Below are 20,985 nucleotides of genomic sequence, written 5' to 3' on the forward strand. Positions count from 1 at the left end.
TTTAATTTTTAATCCAAGCTAATTGTCTTTTTTTTTCATTTCACTCTACAGTAGCTGTACATCCACTGCTTAACTGTTGTAGATTATAGATTGTAGTAGAAAAATACATATACATATAATATAAACATTTATTTTCTGTTATAAAAATAACATTTTATTTTTAAACATACCTATTCATCAGTCATTGTAAATTATAAAATTATTTTATTAAATTTAATACTAAATTTTATTTGTAGATTTTTAAGTAAAATTCTATTTGTGAACATTATTTTTTCAAACTAATTGATACTAATTTTACTATAGCACTCCTGATATTTGGTATTTGGTCTAATAAGTATTGATCAGCAGACTTAGGATCATCTTCTGCTTCCATAATAGCATCATCTAAACGCATTGTAATTAAAGACATATCCAGTGTATTAAAATAACATTCATTGTTATCATCAATAAATAGAAGAACATCAAGAAGCAACCTAAGCCTGAAACTAATTTTAAAGAAGAATGTTATGTCATAAGCAAATATCATTAAAAAAATTATTTTATTACTATTTTGGACATATATTTGACTTCAATAGTTCTATATATAATAACGCTGCTTCAATTAATGAATTGTTTTTTATAAATTTGATAAACTGCAAGTATTTACCTAAAAAATATTGTGATGTGCATTAACCAACATACATTTTATAAAAGTTCAGTAAAATTTACCAAGGAACATAAAACGATCACAAGTAAGGACAATAGAACCAAGATTTTCTAGAATATCAGGACAACTAAATTGACCTCCCTTTGAGTATTCATTTAAAAATATATTTGCAATATGAGTAGCAAATGCACTATCTTGACCTCTTATAGCCCAACATAGAGCTTCCCCTATTCTAGATTTTTGTAGGCTCAACATTCCTTTTACCTTACATATACTTGACACTAAAACAAAATATATTTTAACATAAATATAAAATCACATTTGTTATAGTTTAGTTTCTACACACAAATATTTGTATGATATTAAACAAAAGAGTTTAAATATTACATGTGCACAGAAGACCAAGATTAAGAAATTATATTTATAAAAATAAAATTGTCAATATTGAATCAATTATTGGTACAATCAATTATACAAATAGGAGTAATTAAATTGATAAACTAAATGGTACCTCAGACATCAAATAAATTATTAGTAATATGTGCAATCTGAAGTAAAATGGAGGGAGGCTTAGATGCTATAAAAATTAATTGTTTTTAAAAAATAAATGTATTATGAAGAAAAGAGAGAAAAATTAGTTATATCTCACAAACATCTATGATTGTTAAACATCTATGATAACTAAAATATTTTAGGTAATGACAAATGATTAAGCACATGCAAAAAGTCCTTAATATCATTTTCAGCTACAACTAGCTAATTATAGATTCTTATTTAATGGTGTAAAGGTGTTAAGGTGTCTTTATGCTTTTTGTTATAATGGAACTTATTTATATATTCCTTGAGCTAGAAAATAGGTTTATTCCTGAAGTAAAGTCCATTTTTAAATGAATTTTATTAGTATTATCTTAAAAATAATTTTTTAATTAACATAAATATTATCTTAAATTTAAAATTTTTACACTTCTGTAAAAGGGATCTAAGATAATGCAATAATTATTATTGTTTATTTGAACTGTATATTTATAACCACGGTGTAAAAGCAATTTATACACAAATTTAATACAATTATTTAAAAAATAAAAATTTTAATTTGTAATCCTTAACTTCTAATATTGAATAGATAGGTTATTTGTTTTATATTGGCAAATAATAATTAATCAGACATAAGAAAATTTTTTATTGATTCACCCTTGAATACAAACTTTGTATTTTTTTTGTTTTAACTTAAGATTGATATTATTAAATAGGACACAGAAATTCCCGATTATGATAAAAAATTTAAAAGAAAAGTTATTCTCAGAGAGCACTAGTTGCAAAGTTACTCCCTTGTAAAGTATTAAATTGATAGATTTTTAAAGTGGTATAATTGTCTAATATTTCAGTAATTACTTAAAAAGTTTCAAGAAAAAAGTGAACTTTGTTTTATTATTTATTATTATTTTTTTTTTTACAGAAATTAACTACTTTTGCGTTATTGTTAAGTTTACTAAACAAAAAAACTTAACAATAACACAAAAAAAAAAAAAAATTTGTCTAATTAAATTAAAATTAAAACTATATTAAAAACAGTGGTGACGTGACATAGTTGGATCAAGTATAATAATATCTGACAGTGATTAAAATCACTATAAAAAAAACCGCTTTGATGCAAATCTTTAGATAGTGTTTAATTTTGTTTAAAATTAGTGGATTATTCTAAAAGCTACATGATCTGCTATCTCCTTATTTATATCGTGATTAAGATAAAGTAAAAAAGGGATATAAATATTATTTCTCATAAAAAAATTGTGTTTATCCATAAACTTTTCAATAAGTTATAGCATTATTAAGTTAAAAATGTAAAATATAAAATCGAGAATTTCCACACAAAAATAGCAATTGGTAGCCATTTTCACCACGAAGACAAAATAAAGTCCGAAATTTTTTTTCCATAAAATATATTACATAAGCTTTAATTTAAGGTATATATAAAAGTGTTAGTACACTTTTAAAAGTTAAGTTGAAAAAGTTGTCATTTCCCCTACTGTGGGCAGGCAAAGGGTCAGATTTATAAAAAAAATATACCAAATGAAAGGTAAAGACATCATTCATCTATAAAATTTTTTTTATTGATTTGTTTATTTTTAAGAATGTTATGGCAGTTTTAAGAGAAAAAAATTGAAAAAATGTCAAAAATAAGCGATTTAGTAAATTTTTTATTTTTTTGGAGATTTCCCTAATTTATGGGGAACGAGGGAAATTTTTTCAATTTTTGAGGGTAATATCTTCGACTAGTTACGGTTTGTGTTCTTTTGACGTATCGTTGAAAGAAATCGGTTCGGTGAGCGCTGAAAAAAAGTGGTAGCAGACACAAAAAAATAAAGGCATCATAGTAAAACCAATACCTTCTCACCTTCGAATCGAAGCTAAAATATGAAACTAAATGAAAGAAAATATATATCAATATTGTATTTATTTTTTATTAATTAAATAAAATATAAAAAATGTATGTCAAGGATTAAAGAATCACCAGATTATATTATTCTAACAAATTCTAACAAGTATTTTAAATGAAAGTGATGAGAAATAATGTATCAATCAAAAGTTAAAAGATTTATGAGAACATTGTATACTAAAGTTGCCCCTAAAAAAAATTTTTGTTTTTTAATTTGACTACTAGAAAACTTCTGAATTTTTATTTATACTAATGAAAATGAGCTTTGTAATATGTAATACAGATATAATAAGATTAATATGTACCGAAAACCTTATAAAGATAAATAAAATTGTTACATACATTTGAATTATTATTTTGTTAATATAACTTAACTTTATTCACTTCACACATATGAATAAATATTTTATCAAATAATTACTTACCAACATTATATAATCGTCTAGCAGTAGCATAGTGTAATATTTTTGAGACTCTTAAATCAGATAATATTTCTAGTTTTAATAGCAAAGTTGAAATATATTCTTTTCCAATAGATGAACAATTATCTAAGTATGTTATACCTGATTGCCATAAAGAATGATGGGACATTAAAAATGTACCATAATCAAGCAGATATTGTTCGTTTGGGCTGATATTATTTCTAAAAATTTTAAAACGTTATTACAAAAATAAATAATAAAATAATTACAAAGTTTATTCACTTGTGTTCAGGTACATCAAAATCAGGTTCAATTTTGTCGCATAAATGTAACAAGTTAGTTAAATGTGTGGATGACCATCCTGAATCAGGATAAGCTTTAAGTTTCTTCACAAACTGCAATTAAATTAATATTTACTGAACACCAATACTAATAATTCCCCAAGTTTAAGTTACACTATGTATTTCTATATAAAATATTTATTATCTTTAAATAAACAAATCTTACTGCCTCTAAATCACCATCAAATAAGTTTAAAGTAAGAGAATCCATAAGATTATATTCAGGTTTATCATAATATTTTGCAATACTACGATGAGCATATAAGCTTAGGTTATGCTTTTTTACAGTTGGTTCAGTGTAAATCAGTTGAGCAACAAAAAATTCAAACCAAGTTGAACAACTTTTATGGATTAAATTAATACAATCAGGATCTCCACAAACAATCTATCATAAAATATATATATAATATGAATGTTTTTATAACATAAATATATGTAAATTATAAACCCAACCCAACTTAAAAATGAATTATACTTTACTTTCATAATATTATTGAGGTTGGAATCTATTAGAAACATTCCAGAGTCTAGTTTATTTTTGGCACTAAATTGCCATCCCTTAAATCTTGATGTATATTCTGCAATTGGAAGCCCACCATATACCTAAAAAAATACTTTCAATAATTCTTCTGTAATGATGATTTTAATTATAACACAAAGCATATTTCTATACTAACACTATAAGTAGGCATAGACTTGAGTATTTTCATAGCATGAATAAATGGTTCTGTATTACTTTGGGAATGATTGCATAATAACATTCTGACTAAGTCAATATTTCCTTGTAATATTAAGCCAATAACTGTCTCCCAATAATATGGAAATTTATCCTCAACACGTTCATCAGTGAAATATGCCGTTTTGTCTTCAATAATAGTTAAAGCTTGGTTTTCTGATTTTTCATAATGAATTTTTATCCAATCTAGTAGATTATTCAGGATCGTATCACCTATTTGAAATTATATAAAAATTCAACTAGCATTATTTTTAAATGGTAAGGTTATTTTTTAAAGTATGTCTAGATAAGGTATTTGTGAAAATTTTCAAAACATTATAATTATACAACAAAAAAATTAAATAAAAAAAAATTTTGTGATTTGAACAATGATTATTTTGAGGGATTTCTCCCATTTGTGGAGAATGAGACAAACATTTTCAAAGGTAAATGATTTTGTAATTTTTTAACACTTCAATAAGCAAAATTAGCCCTGTAAGAGTTGTGATAAATATAGATACACACAAAAAAAATTAAATTAAATATGGGGTGTTTCACTTAGTTTTGACACCTTTAATAACTTTTGATCCAGTGAATATTTTATGCAATTTTTATTTTTAATAATTTATACAGTTTTAGACTATTTAAAAATATAATTTTTCTCTTATTATTAATATTATTATTTATTATAATTATTATTATTTGTCTCTAATAAAATAAAAATATATTCAACATTTCAAAATATCTGATTTTTTAGAGCTTTACTTAAAATAAATTTTGATGTGTAGATAAAAATTTGATGATAAGTATTTATTGAGTTAAAAGTACTTTAATACATAAAGTAAGTATGTAGTACAAGTGGGTATAACTCATACTGGTGTATATTAATAATGCTTATTCTTGATGACTAATAATTGATCGATTGTTATAGACCAGTCATTTTCAATTTTACAAGCTAATTAAATATGTATGTTACCCTAAGATACAACGGATGAACATAAAAAATATAGCAAAAAAAAAAAAAATTACTAATTAAATTAATAATATTTATATATTATAAAATCTATAGATACATAAGCAACTCATAAAAAATAAACAAACAATTTACAAAATAATTATTTTAAGAATAATTGAATGGTTAGTGTTAAAAGAATTGTAATAGGTGCATTTTGTATTATAACCAATATAAATACCTAGTGGGTTAATTTGGATTGAAGCATATCACAAAAAAATGTATTATTTAAAAATTTTTACTCCCTAAGAGCATATGTCTAGATACCAGATAAGATGTCTTTTCATAAAAAAAAAAAAAAATTACATCAAAATAATTATTGAAGCAAAAAATATAAGAGTTTTAAATTAGATTTTTTTCATTCTGTATATACATAAATAAACACATCATTGTAAAATCAATCAGTTTTGCAGCTATGGTTTCATGCCAAAAAAAATTATCTTTAAAAAACTTAAAGTTCATTTCAAAAAAATTTATGAAGCAATAAAAATTTTACCTGGAACAACAACTAGGTAAAGAACTTCACACAAATGCCAAATAAGTTCCAAATTATGCAACAACAGTTTATACTGGTTGTACATATCATTTGTTTTCTCTATGTTACTCTTTTCTATATTCATTATACAAGTTGATATGATTGCTCTGTAAAATTTAATTTATGTTACATTAATACATAGTTTTATTCACTTAAAATTGATATAAATATAAATACACAGGTACAAATAGAAAAATTTAAATGGAGAATATATTTACATAGTGACGACACAAAAAATAAAAACATCATGGTACAATTAACACCTTTTAGGCTTTACATCGAAGCTAAATAATGCTATCAGAGTAATGTTAGGGGATGGTAAGTTCAAATAAAAGCTATATTAATATTTTAAAATTAAAAATAAGATATTATACATTTGAATGGTTTCTGTTTGGAGAAGTACTGAGTAATCTATTTAGGAATAAACAAAGGAAGGGCCAGAATGAGGGGAGTTGGTTTAGTACTACATAAAACATAAATTTAAAAAGTTAAAGGATAAATTCAATACAGTGATAGAATCATGATAACTATGATAGATACTAAACTAAAGGATACAGTGATTATAAAAATGTATATGTATACTACAGAAGTGGAAAACATTTATGAAAAGCTAAGCAATATGATAAACACAACATACAGAGAGGAAAATCTTATCATCCTCCGAGATTTTAATGCCAGTGTCGACGAAGTAAGAAAATCAAATATAGTTGGAAAATATGGATTAAGAGTAAGAAATACAAGAGGCGACACTTTTATAGAGTTTTGCATAAAACATAAATTATCTATAACAAATACACATTTCCAACACCACAAAAGAAGGCACTATACTTGGAAAGCTTCCGGTGATACAAGACAGTTACAAATAGACAGTGTTGGGAAAGTTCCTTTTTAAATGGAACTCGTTCCGTTCCTCGTTCATTTTCTAAAATATGAATTCGTTCCAGATCCTAGTTCTTTATATTAAGAAGGAACTTGTTCCAGATCCAGTTCCTCCAAAATAAGAACTCGTTCCACTCTTCGTTCCTTTTATGTAACCAAGTTATTTAAAAAATTGTGGCAATGAGATCATGATAACGGTCATCAATGATTTTCATCAGCAGTCAAATACAAAACAAATTTGTTGTATTCCTTATCTAAATGTATTCGAAAATTATATTTATATGCAGATAGTAAATGCTAACGAATTGTGTCAACGCGACCAATGTCTATTGTCTACATATAAGTTAGAAATAATAAATCAGAAAACCCAAAACCTTCAACATATATTAGTTAACAAGAAACGACGATAATATTCGGTGCAGTATTTAATATATGTACACATATATTAAATATTTACTGTATACCTACATGTAATAATAACTCTATTTATAGTCAATTGATTCATTTAAACAGACTACGATCTCGGCTTGGTATATAGGGGACTTCCATTATCAAAAGTCAACTAAAAATACCTTAATATTTTAATGTTAGATACAAAGAAAACTACACTAAAACATGTTTATAAAAATTTTTAGGAACTGTAATTTCCATTCACGTTCCTTAAAAAATGGAATTTGTTCATTTTCCTCATTCCTTTATTTTAAAAGGAAGCAATTCCTAGCATCGTTCCTTCAAAAAGAACTCGTTCCAGGAATCCGTTCCTTTTGGAACTAGTTCCTTCTCAACACTGCAAATAGACTATATATAATTATCAGGGAAGATTTAGAAATCAAGTAAAAAACAGCAGGAACTACTCAGGCGCAGATATTGACAGGAACCACAATCTAGTATTAACGCATTGCGATCTAAAATTTAATAAATTACAAAGAAAGAGAAAGAAATCGCCCAAGCCAAATTTAAAAAATGAGACCATCAGAGAATAATATAAGGAAAAAATAAACAAAGCCATGAGAATACATGATACAAGATGTCAACAATGTAGAAATTATAGGCGGAAACATAAATCTGCTAAAAGAGTATGAACAAGTAATAATGTAGTAGAAATAATAAATGAAAGGTTCAAAAAATGGAAGCTCAACCTAAAACCAAGTAAAAGCGTAACTAAAATGTTTACTCTTAAAATGTACAACAATCCTCCAAAGATCCAGATTGAAAATGAGGACATTAATTGGAACAGCAAAGACGACTTAATTAAATATCTAGGTATATCATAATTAAATGAAAAACTAAATTGGAAAATCCACATAAACAAAAAATTGTCCCAAAGTTACAACAGAATCAGAATTCTATAACCGCATTTTAACCAAAAATCAACTCTCCAAATTAAATTATCACTTCTTTTGCACACATTAATAATACAACCATTGATCACCTATGCTTGTCCTGTTTGGACTTCAGCAATCATTACAAAAATTGAGAAATTGTATACATTTCAAAACAAATTTTTAAGAATGTCTCAAAATGCCATGGTTTATATAAAACCGTCAAATATACAATGACACAGATAACTATTCCTTACAGATTGGATGAAAGAAAAGTTCAAAAATTTTCATTCATAAGAAAATCAAAAATACTAACGGTGCGAAGTATCACTACATTAGAAAGAAAGCGCCTGGCCATAAACATCTAAAAAAAAATAATAATTTAGGCTTAAAAAATATATATTAAATAGTATAAAAGTGGATAAAAAAAAAAAAATTAAGTTATATATATCATTTTTTTAATAAATCAGTTTTTCTTTGTCTTTGAAAATAGACAAAATATAGATATGTGAAATCACTGTTAAGTTACCAATTTGCTAAACGGAGTGGCAAATCAGGTAAGGCACTCATTTTTTCACCCTTTTATTTTATTTATTTATTTATACTTATCAGTAAAAATAATCAAATTTTTTTACAATACCTATATTTTCTACTATAATATAAGGCATCGGTTGATTTATTTGGGTCATCCACATTTGTTTGAAGCTCTTGAAACACTCCGCTTGACTCATTCACCAACTGTCTCATTTTTGGATCAAAAAGCATTGTTTTATGTTTTAAATGTATAATATTCCAGTTACAAGTTTTGTTACTAGGTGTTTCATGGAGTATTTTTGTTTTTGTTGGAAATACACAAATATTGTTCATACCAAACCATGATCCAAACATTTTAACATTTTCATCTTTAAATTCTGGATCAGGTATTATCTGGAAGATAATTTTTTTTATTAATATTTCAACAACTATAAAACTTTTATAATTCAAAACATAATTGTGACAAATAAATAATTTACAGTAATTAAACAATACGAATACATAAATTTAATTTAAATTGATATTAAACTAGATATTATTTTTAAGGCAAAAATGTTAATATTTGATGGAGCCTCAGAATTAATATAGATGTTAATTTAAAAAAAGTTTTTAAAAAATAGTCCTTTCTTAAAAGAGGATTTTTGTTTTATTTGTATCATAACTGACTTTGATAACATATCGACTGATATAATCAATGCTCATTGTATTGATCCTATTATTGTAGATACATTTAGTAATATTGTATTTAATGATAGCAAACTATCTGTATTTCCTTTATTATTAATATTATAAATTAAAGCTCATTTTGATGAATAAATTTATTTTAAGTTCTATTCATAGTAAGTTATATGTAAATCTTTTAAATGAAATTTGGTTGACAGATGAATTTTTCTATTGAAGGTAATTGTTATTTTTATTCTTGTAGTGTCTTAAGTAAAGCTCATGTAATTGTATATGTTTTTCTCTTAATAATTTTAATATTATAAATGTTAGCAAAATAGTTATTCCCAATTGTAATTGTTTAAAACTAATTGTTTATTTTTTTTTTTAGAAAATTATTTTGATAATACTAATGATAATTGTATTAAGCAAGCAAATTTTTGTGGAAATTTAATATTGATATTGCTTCTAATTATCCATCTATTACAACTATTAATTATTTAAATATTATGACACAGCTTAGTTTTTAATAACAAGGTTTGGTTGGGTTGGTTTTAGTTTTTTCTTTCAAACTGCTTTAAATAAGCCAAAATTGTACCACACTTCAATCTTATATAGTGAACTTAATATGTATAATTTAAAAGCATTATATTATAAAAGTATTTTATTGTATTTGTCTAAAACTAATTTGGCTGAATATCGACCAATTAATTCTTATAATACTAGATTAAAACAATTATTTAATTTTAATACTGTTAAATGTAATAAACGGTTTGGTAAATTTAATTGTATTTATGTTGGTATAATGATATGAAATAAATTAAATATAAATCTTGAAAAATTAAAAAATAAATTCTATTTTAAAACTTTCTTAAAATTCTTCAATAATATAAAATGAAGTTGATGTATTAAAATTTTTTAAATTATATTAATTTAGTATGCAAATACATTATTTATATTTGTATATATATTTTTTCATATATAGATTTTATTACGTATGATGAAAGAAAAGATCAATTTTACATCCTTTTATTTCTTAAACTTAACATGCTACATAGGGTAGTGGCCTTATTTCACATATTAGGGAGTCAAAGATGATTCATGATAGAGAGGATGGGTATTAAGGCCGGCATGCACCAGAAACCAGACACTATCAATAAAAAATTTACAAGAAAATTCTTGTTGGCATCCTGAGAATTGAACTTGGAACCAAGTGCTCCAAAACATAATTTTTATTTACTAGGCCATGCCGACCCTATACATTTTATCATGTATAATTTAATATAGTATTATGAAATTTCTTAGTTATTATTACTCACATACCCAAGGCAAAATCTATGCTTTTTTTGAGAGATGCCATTTATTATATATTTTTATTTGTTGTAATGTTAATCAGTTTAAATAAATATTATTATTATTAAAAAAAATTGATTTTTGTGCTAAATGAATACTATGGTCAAGAAAGTATACCCTAAATTCTAGAACTATTCATAGACATTAACAATGGACTGGGCTTTAACTATTATCAATAATTTCATCATTTATTTAGTGTTTGTAAATTAAGTATGGTCAACACTATACTAGAAATATGTTTATATGAGTAATTACACCATATTTTAAGGTCTATAAGATGTTGCAAATTTGAGAAGTAAAATATTTATCTAAGGTGATGTTTGAATAATTACTTACTGTTTGGTAGTTTTACTTTCAATTATTTTTAAATACTAAAAATCCTTAGAAAAAAACATATTAATCTAACTTATTCATTATAATTTGCTACTATCAGAGAGTCCCAATGATTAATACTGATTAATTTATGGAATTTACAGTTTTTTCATGATATGTCTATGATAATAACTGGTCAATGAATTTTTATTGGTTCTTAAATAAAATTGATACTCTTGTGAAAGTTGGTGATCTGGAAAACTTAAAATATGCTAAAACCTTTAAAAAATGAAAAATTTTCTTTTAAAAAGTACTTTTCAAACAATTTGGATCTACATTATAAGAAATGAATTTATGAATTTGAATATTAAAGTTACTCCTAAAATACATGCTGTTTTCTTTCATATGTCATACTTTTATGCTAAAATAAATAGATGATAGCAAACAAGCTATTGAATAAAGGCATTATGATGTTTCATTGATAAAAATATTTTCATTTGTCTTGGTATATAAGTACCAGGAGTTTGTTTCTGTTAATCTGAGCTATGTAGATATTTTGCAACATTTCTGCAAAAAGATTTGAGAAGTTCTGACTTATTTATTGAAATTATTTCAGGACCACATGTCTTTCTCATCTTAAGATTTTAATCATTTATTTTTTAATTAAATAATTTAAATAGTTAATATCAAAAAAATTAAAAATGTTGAATGAGTCATGCAATTTATAAAACTGTTTCAGTCAGTACTATGATTATTATATATATATTATGTTAAATAAATGTATTTTATCGTTCACCTATTCGTATACTAATATATAAACGACTTACAAGTGTATCATATACTATAGTCTTACTCATTTTTATAAAATCAAATGAAACACTTAATTTAATCAAAATAATTAATAATGAATTAATAAACTGTACAGTTGTACTTAACGCTATAACAAAATACTTTACGAAGCATTAGCTTGAATTATTACTTGATTTCGGTTTAAATTACTAGTTGGTTTTAAAGCATTATCAACGTTTATTCAGTACTTAGCTCTAATCACTAGAATAATAACTTATTGTTTTATCCATGATAATTTAAATACAATTTTGAAACACCTTTGCTACGAACTGATACTGCTCCGGCATTTATATAATTCAACATTTGACAAAATGGTAATTGTTCTGGTATTTTGACCATTGGGTACCATAACCACAACAAAATTAACTCTGACATAAGTAAAATAAAGAAATAAATAAAACGTGGTAGTTTTTATCACGTTTTATTTACTTTACTAGCATTATTGATAGTAATTTTTTTTTATATTAAAAAACGGTAGCACAGTGGGGTCGCGGCATAGTAGAGACATTGCATAGTAGGGTCCAGTATAGATTTAATCTGACAGTGATTAAAATCACTATCATAAGAAACGCTTCGATGCAAATCTGTAGATAGTGTTTAATTTTAAAAAATTGATGGATAATTGCAAAAGCAACATCAACTTCTATTAAAATAAAATACAAAACCCATAATTATCATACAAAAATAGTATATTTTTCAATATGGTAGCCATTTGCGTATAGAAGATAGATCGTCGGGACAAATTTTTTTTTTTCATTTTGTAGTACATAAAATAAGCTTTAATTTTATATATGTTTAAAGGACGCAGTATTTCCGGAACATTTTCAAAAATTAAGTTGAAAAAGTTATTTTTTGTAAAAAAGTTACTATTTTAAATCCTCCCAGTGAGCAGAATAAGTGTTAGATTTTCAAAAAAAATTATATCAAATGAAAGGGAAATATCTAAGGTTTCAATACAAAAAAATATTATTTTTATTTGTTCATTTTTGAAAAAGTTATGGCAGTTTTAAGTACAAAAAACATCCCGATAAAATGTAATTTTTATCGCAAACATTACATTTTTTTTTAAATTTTCGACAGCCATTTGCACATAGAAGATAAGATGTCGGGACAAATTTTTTTTTTTCATTTGATAGTATATAACATAACCTTTGATTTGATATATGTTTAAAGGACGCAGTATTTCCGGAACATTTTCAAAAGTTCAGTTGAAAAAGATCTATGTTTTTTACAATATTTTAAGTTTTGAACGCCCCCTATATAAGGGGAAATTGTCCAATTTTAATAAAAAGTATGTCAAATGAAAGATGTACTTATAATGTATTTAGAAAAAAAAAATTTGTGCTGATATATACATTTTTCAAAAAGTTATAGCATTTTTAAGTTGAAAATTTAAAATCGAAAATCGAAAATTTTAACACAAAAATAGTGTTTTTTTAACTACGGCAGCCGTTTAAATGTAGAAAAAAAAGTGTCGGGACAAATTTTTTTTTTTCATTTTGTAGTACATAAAATAAGCTTTAATTTGATATATGTTTAAAGGACGCAGTCTTTCCGGAACATTTTCAAAAATTAAGTTGAAAAAATTAATTTTTGTAAAAAAGTTGCCATTTTAAATCCCCCCCAATGAGCAGGTTAAGTGATAGATTTTCAAAAAAATGATATCAAATGAAAGGTAAATATCTAAGGTTTTAGTATAAAAAAAAATTATGTTGATTTGTTGATTTTTCAAAAAGTTATGGAAGTTTTAAGAAAAAAAAGTGAAAAAATTTCGAAAATTAGCGATTTTTAAATTTGTAATTTTTTTGGATATTTCCCCCATTTGCGGGGAACGAGGGAATTTTTTTCAATTTTTAAGGGTAATGTCTTCAACTAGATACGATTTGTGATCTTTTGACGTATTTTTGAAAGAAATCGGTCCAGTGAGAGCTGAGAAAAAGTGGCAACAGACATAAAAAAAAAAAAAAACACATCATAGTAAAATTAATACCTTCTCCGCTTCGCATCGAAGCTAAAACACATTTTATCTGAATACAAATTATACATATATAAATAGTAAGATATTATAATAAAATAGCCAAAATAAAAAACTTTTTTGACAGTGTTTTTGTGTGTTGCTATTGTTCCAAGATGATCCTCGTTTGAATAACTTTTAGTTTTGTCAAGATCTAATCGTTCTCGATTAGGTAGGGACAATATCGATCTAGAACCTTGAAAGTCTCAGAGTTAATTTTTCTGAATGATCACTGACAATTTCCTTAGTGGTCAAACGAGGAAAAAAATATCAAATATAATGGGGGCCTCCTGAGCCCGCATTCAATTTGAGAACGAGTTATAAACAAACAATATTTTGTAAGACTCATCGGTTCCTTTTGCTGACCTTAATCATAAAAATTTATATTTTAAATTTTCTGAACTTGATAATTTCAAAATTAAACAAATTTTTCTATAAACTACTTATATTCTGAGTAACCCATATAGCTTTAGAAATTACGCGTTTAAATTAATAAGAATTACATTAGAATCTTATGTTTATTCTAATTAAAAAAAAAAAATACTTCTTTTTGTTCTTCATTGAAATCAAAATATTTTTTTCAATTACTGAAGTTATTGAATCTAAATGAGTTAAACATTTTTTTCTAACTCAAAATCTTTTTTAATTACTTAAAATAAAATAAAAAAAAACCGAGAAATATAACACAAAAATAGCATATTTTTGAATACTGTAGCCATTTTCACCATGAAGACAAACTTAAGTTCAAAATTTTTTATTACACTTTAAAGTATATTACATAAGCTTCAATTTAAGATATATATAAAAGTGTCAGTATTTCCGAAACACTTTCAAAAATTTAGTTGATAAAATTATTATTTTGAATCCCCTTCTGTGGGCAAGTAAATGGTCAAATTTACAAAAAAATATAAACTAAATGATAGGTAAATATCTAATATATATATATATACAGGGTGATTTTTTTATCATAACCCACTCAATTATTCGCAGAATAATAATAATTTAAACCTTTTTTTGTTTTATTATCTTTAGTTACACATTATTCTTGAATTTTTAACTATGTAATACTTTTTAAGTTCATCCCTTATGCCTTGGATGGGGGTCAACTTTGTTTTTTTAAATGGTAACACATATTTTTAATTTAATAAAATGTTTGAGTTTTTAATTTAATAGTAAATGGCATTTGAATTTTTAATATAACTTTATTAGCTTATTAGATATAAACATTTAAAGTTTCAAAATTTTGAGTTAATATACATGTATAATACACATGGGATTGTAAATACAGGTAGCTAATTGGATTTTTATGACATTGCTGTCTCAGTCACGGATTGTTTATTATCAATTATGATTATCAATAGATATACTTTCTGTATTGTCAGTTAGTGTATTTATAAACTCATAACAATGTGCCTTACTACAATTGATAATAACAATGCTGTGTACCTGCTAATATCGATGTTATAAAAAACCAATTAGCTACCTGTATTTGTAATCCCTTGTGTATTATACCTGTATATTAATTCAAAAATTTGAAACTTTAAATGATTATATCTAATAAACGAATTAAGTTATATTAAAAATTCAAATGCCATTTACTATTAAATTAAAAACTCAAACATTTTATTAAATTAAAAATATGTGTTACCATTTAAAAAAACAAAGTTGACCCCCTTCCAAGGCATAAGGGATGAACTTAAAAAGTATTACATAGTTAAAAATTCAAGAATAATGTGTAACTAAAGATAATAAAAAAAAAAAATGTTTAAATTATTATTATTCTGCAAGTAATTGAGTGGGTTATGATAAAAAAATCACCCTGTATATTAAAAAAAAAATTGTCTATTCATCTATTTAAACAAAAAATGTAATGGCAGTGTTAAGTAAATAAAAATGTCAAAAATTAGTGATTTTTAAATTTGTAATTTTTTTGGATATTTTCCTTAATTACAGGGAACGAGGGAAATTTTTTCAATTTTCGAGGGTAATTCCTTCGACTAGATACAATTTGTGATCTATTCACGTATCATTGAAAGAAATTGGTTTGGTGAGAGAGAGCTGAGAAAAAATTATGGTAAACATAAAAAAACATCATAGTAAAATTAATACCTTCTCAGCTTCACATCTAACCTAATATTAAAATAGTAATTTTTAATTTTGTCTTAAGTTTAAATAAAAAAATTTAATGAAAATAAAAATAAAAACAAATATATTTTCAATTTAATTTTTGTATTTTATAATCATAATTAAATCTATACATAGATAACAGTTCTTTTAATATTTAATTTTTCATGTATCTTGAAGTTCCCATTCATTTGGTTTTGGAAGAACAATATTATTTAAATGATAGAATGAAACAGAATCTGAATGAACCACAGCCCATAAAACTGGTACATTATTAAACTCACAAGAATAATTTATTTGAAACATATTTGGAATATAATCTTCAAAACTACAGTAAATATTAATTATTTAAAAAAAATAATTAAATATGAGGTTAAATATGAAATTTTATACCTAAATATAGCGACTCTAAAGTCAGGTAATGGTTTATTAGTTTTTGGAAAATCATGTTCTGGATAATAAACATCAAAATGAAATTCATGTTGATTAATTTTATTTGTTTCACTACCCTTTTCATTGATTTTCTGTTTAACAGCATACAACTTTTTTGCTATGAGGTCTAAAAGATATAAAAACTATACAATTTAATTAATATATTTATTGCAAATAGAATATATTCTAGAAAAGATTTCCCGATACCTGAATAATTAATTTTACCAAATATATAATTTTTATTAAATTTTGTGACCTTTTTAAGTTTTTTTTTGTAAGAACTTCATACATTTAAAAACTGATGAATAAAACAATAAAATACTGACTAGTAATAATCTCTAAGAGTATATTTCATCAATTTGATAAGTTCACTTTTAGAAACTTTATAAGAGGAACAATTACTGAGATGTTTTGTATTCAGTAAATGTTTTTTTTAATTACCTCTGTATATTCGTTCTTACTGTATTTCACAGAAAAATAATTTTAATTAAAAACTAACAGCAATTTTCTGAAAAATTGGATTTATTAGATTTGTGCTCTTAACCCCCTTTAAATCACTATAAATATTTATGTAAAACTTTTATATTAAATATTTTTGGATAAAAAACCTTATGGATATTAATAGTAATTTCTTAACTAAAGTTTTAAACCCGTCAATTTTTTTGAAAATCTTTTTTTATTTTATTTTCAATTCAGATTAATATTTAAATAGTTGATCAAGTAAATAATAGTGCTTATAATGTACCAGGTAAATCCTGTTTTGTATTTGATCCTTGATTGACAAGTAATGGACAACTCAATTTTGACTTTACTTCTATAAATTCCTTTTGTGAAAAATTTGATAAACTACCATGAGAATAATCTCTATTATTAATAAATAATACAGGTTTATTATTGTTTGATTGTGATTTTATTCTTTTTATATCCCCTTGTAGGTTATCATTAATTACTACTTTCCGTTTAACTGAATTACATTCACTATCCAAAAGTATTAAAGGAACACTTTTATTGTTACAACCTTCTTTCTTTGGTAGCAAGCTACTAGGTTTATTTTCTTCATACTTTAGTTGATAATTATCCACTTTAGATTGCAATGAATTATTAAGGTTATTTAAAGTATTAAGCTGTTGAATATCTTCATTTTTACTTTTACTTATCATTTCAATTATTCTCAATTGATTTGACTTTTGACATAAATTAAATGAATAGGTGTTATAATATGGTTGCAGGCCACTAGGTAAATATTTACTAGGAGGTTTATGAAGATTTATCCACCCGTTCTTATGCTTTGGAAATAACTTCCTATAAAAATTAGAATTTTTGCTGACTGGTATATTATTACAAGTTAGTTTCTTTTTAGACCAAGGTAATTCTCGTATTATAATCAAATTTTGAGGACCATATTCAATTTTATTTCGATTAAATAAGTCTTTGTCATGCCTAAATACTCTAAATCCTAATTTTAGTAAAAAAGCATAAGTTCTATACTGCTCAAAAGTACAACCACTATTTTCTGCTAATAATGTATTATAAGCACTTTGAATAGAAAACTTTTTACCATTTTCCTCTAATAATAAACATTTCTGAAAAAAAAACTTAACAAAATTAGATAAAATTAAAGTTTATTTTTTACTTATATTTATTACCATTTCTAGTAAAAACAAACATTCTTCTGGATATAAGTATAGTTTTTTATTAAAGGAATGACTAAAATTTTTAGTGAGTTTTCTTGCCACTTTAGTAACTTCAGCTAGTTTTAAGTTATCTTTCCACTCTGCTACTGACAATGTACATCTAAATTTTATAACATTTTCTTTAAATATAAATTTTTACAATAAAATTTATGATTAAATTGTTTTAATAAAAAATAAAGTTTAGTTAGCTTATTTGGTTAGTTAATAATTGATTGAATCCAGAAAAGTTCCTTTTTTTAAAAATGATATCAAAATTGTCATGATCATTTTTATTTAATTTTTCAATAATTCATATGACTCAGAATTATGTTAATGTACAATTTAAGATATGAACAAATATTTAAAACATGAAAAACAATTTAACCAAATAAATAGTTTTGATTTTGTTTGAATTATACTAAAAGTATTTTTTAATTAGACAATTATTTAAAATATAAAAGTATGAAGTTTAGACTAATGTGAAAATTGTAGTATAATTTTCAAGAATTTTTTTTGAGACATATTTTTTACATTTGTAAAAATAAACTTATTTTTTAATTAAAAATTAATAAGACTATTTGATATTTAAATAAATAAAAAATTCTTTGTTTTTGGTATATTAGTTTAAATTACATTTAATAAATACTATACCGTAATTCGATTCTCTCTTCATTCAATAGTTTTTTACGAGTTTCTATCAATTCATTTACATTATGCAAATTACATTTCAAATATTTGTTGTGATTCGCAACATCAAGATTAATAAATTTTTGATGATTTTGTTCATCATCTTCAACATTCGTTGATTTATATCTGTAAAAAGTTTATATACATATATATATATATATATATATGTGTGTGTGTGTGTGTGGTGTTATTATGACTGCTTATGTTTGTTAGGACTTCAGCATGGAAAGGCTACCACCATTCTCCCCAATGAAATGATGACTATTAGTGATACTGTAAAGTCAACCCAAACATTGTGACTTCCAGTGCTATCAAATTGTCTCTTTGGGTCCAAAGAAACTATTTGACCAAAAGATAATAGGAATCCACCAAGTGAGCAAAGAGGCAATAAAACTGTTAAGCGAGCTTGACTTATAAACAACTGTTATTATTTTATATTGACAGCTATTTTTATAAGATTAGTATGATCTGTTTTATTATTGTTTAATGCCATTTTAAATAAATTAATGTATTGTGTTTGTTATTCATACACTACAATATGTAAATGAATGTAATATGTAAAAAACTACTATTTAAAATAATTTCATAAAAGCAATAAAATAAGATTAACAATAAATTACCTCATTGATGTGTTATTCATAATAAAAAGATTATAAAACAAAGGACATTTTATTTTTTAAATAATTACTGAAAAATTGTATGCTAGTTTTAAAAAAGTCGACAAGTTTGGCAGTGTTAAATGAGTGATGTGATATTAATTTAAATGATAAGAATAAAGGACACGCCAACAATAAAGATAAAATATTTTCATATGTGTAATTATATATTATATATATATGGATTAAATATCGGATAATTATCTAAGTCGTGGCAATTGTTTCATTATTATAATGATAATAATAATATATATCGTAGGATAATAATTATCCTACGATATATATTAGAAATTTAGTTAGCATTAACCACTGAGCCATAAGCCTATGATGATAAATTACTTTAGGAGGGGCCTGAACCTTCCTAAAATAATAATTTAATTAACACAATTAAATATATTTTCCCTAATGAATTTCTGTAGATACTCTAATCTAAGATTTAACCCATTTACCTAAAAATGTTTGCATTTATGGTATTTAATTATTAATACTATTAATATTCAGACGTTATTTAAAGTCTTACTCAGTTATACATGTTCCGAAGAAAATTGTAATTTTTTCTTATATTACTTTTTTTATCGAAACAGCCAAAAAACATTATAGAAAAAAATAAATAATAATGAAACCTATGAAAACAATTAATTAATATGTTCATAATATCATTAAAATTATTATTAACATTGTAAAGCTAAGTTATAAATAGAAAAATAAAAAATTGTTACAATGTTTTAGATTTTTGGCTTGATTTATACAAAAAATAAGAAAATAATTAAATGAATAATAAATTTTACAAAATTAAATATAACTCAAGAAACAAATAATTGGACTCAGTCAATCACTAAAATGATGTAAAAATATAAAATAAAATAACAAATACAATTTATTACAATGCCCAGATATAATTTAAATAAATGAAATATGTCATAAAATATATAAATAATCATATGTAAACATAGGTAAATGTAAAATTTGTTAAAAGTGCATAAGTATAAATTAGAAATATATTTTTTAGGTCAAGTACCTTAATCCACTATGCAGCTGTCCAAAACTCTAAATTCACAACTTTAAGAATTAAAAAATTATAATTATATAAAAATATTTATCAAGGCGAATAAGAATCACTTGCTCACTTACAAGAGTAATCGAGTGTAACATGATTTTTTGATACCATTGAACTTTTATGCAAAGGCTATTAGTATGCTAACATTTAAAGAGGTTGGAACATCATATTTTTTTGGTGGTGAAAGGTGTAATACAAAAATTTTCTGACTTGTTACTCATTACAAAAATGTATTAAAAAAAAAAAATGAACTATAATACTTTAAGAAATTTGCACGGTGGGTTGTTCAACACAAACCTTTCTAAAATAAAATTGTAATCATAAT

General features: G+C 24.1%; 2 protein-coding genes across 6 annotated transcripts; both read right to left on the reverse strand.

Moving 5' to 3' along the window:
- Window positions 1-110: 110 nt before the first annotated feature.
- Window positions 111-12,384, reverse strand: LOC126905329 (nuclear pore complex protein Nup85). 3 transcript variants are annotated; one of them, XM_050684926.1, is made up of 11 exons: window positions 12,275-12,384; window positions 8,950-9,236; window positions 6,070-6,215; window positions 4,524-4,795; window positions 4,327-4,449; window positions 4,013-4,231; window positions 3,788-3,900; window positions 3,509-3,726; window positions 709-927; window positions 547-646; window positions 111-485 (listed from the first exon to the last, which is right to left on the reverse strand). In XM_050684926.1, exons 1-11 carry the CDS (start codon window positions 12,302-12,304, stop codon window positions 266-268), a joined length of 1,947 nt encoding a protein of 648 aa, XP_050540883.1. In that variant the 5' UTR covers window positions 12,305-12,384; the 3' UTR covers window positions 111-265. The 3 variants fall into 3 exon arrangements, with proteins under 3 accessions (XP_050540883.1, XP_050540882.1, XP_050540884.1); XM_050684925.1 differs by lacking the exon at window positions 12,275-12,384 and adding an exon at window positions 11,996-12,210; XM_050684927.1 differs by lacking the exon at window positions 12,275-12,384 and adding an exon at window positions 12,148-12,166.
- A 3,855-nt stretch (window positions 12,385-16,239) lies between these two features.
- LOC126904851 (uncharacterized) lies at window positions 16,240-19,715 on the reverse strand. 3 transcript variants are annotated; one of them, XM_050684158.1, is made up of 6 exons: window positions 19,568-19,714; window positions 18,912-19,073; window positions 18,234-18,381; window positions 17,333-18,170; window positions 16,549-16,714; window positions 16,240-16,483 (listed from the first exon to the last, which is right to left on the reverse strand). In XM_050684158.1, exons 1-6 carry the CDS (start codon window positions 19,585-19,587, stop codon window positions 16,321-16,323), a joined length of 1,497 nt encoding a protein of 498 aa, XP_050540115.1. In that variant the 5' UTR covers window positions 19,588-19,714; the 3' UTR covers window positions 16,240-16,320. The 3 variants fall into 3 exon arrangements, with proteins under 3 accessions (XP_050540115.1, XP_050540114.1, XP_050540116.1); XM_050684157.1 differs by having other exon boundaries at window positions 17,333-18,182; XM_050684159.1 differs by lacking the exon at window positions 16,240-16,483 and having other exon boundaries at window positions 16,559-16,730; window positions 17,333-18,182; window positions 19,568-19,715.
- Window positions 19,716-20,985: the final 1,270 nt, after the last annotated feature.

The sequence above is a fragment of the Daktulosphaira vitifoliae genome, unplaced genomic scaffold (assembly GCF_025091365.1).
Source record: "Daktulosphaira vitifoliae isolate Bord-2020 unplaced genomic scaffold, ASM2509136v1 Scaffold_4, whole genome shotgun sequence".
NCBI classification, from domain to species: domain Eukaryota; kingdom Metazoa; phylum Arthropoda; class Insecta; order Hemiptera; family Phylloxeridae; genus Daktulosphaira; species Daktulosphaira vitifoliae.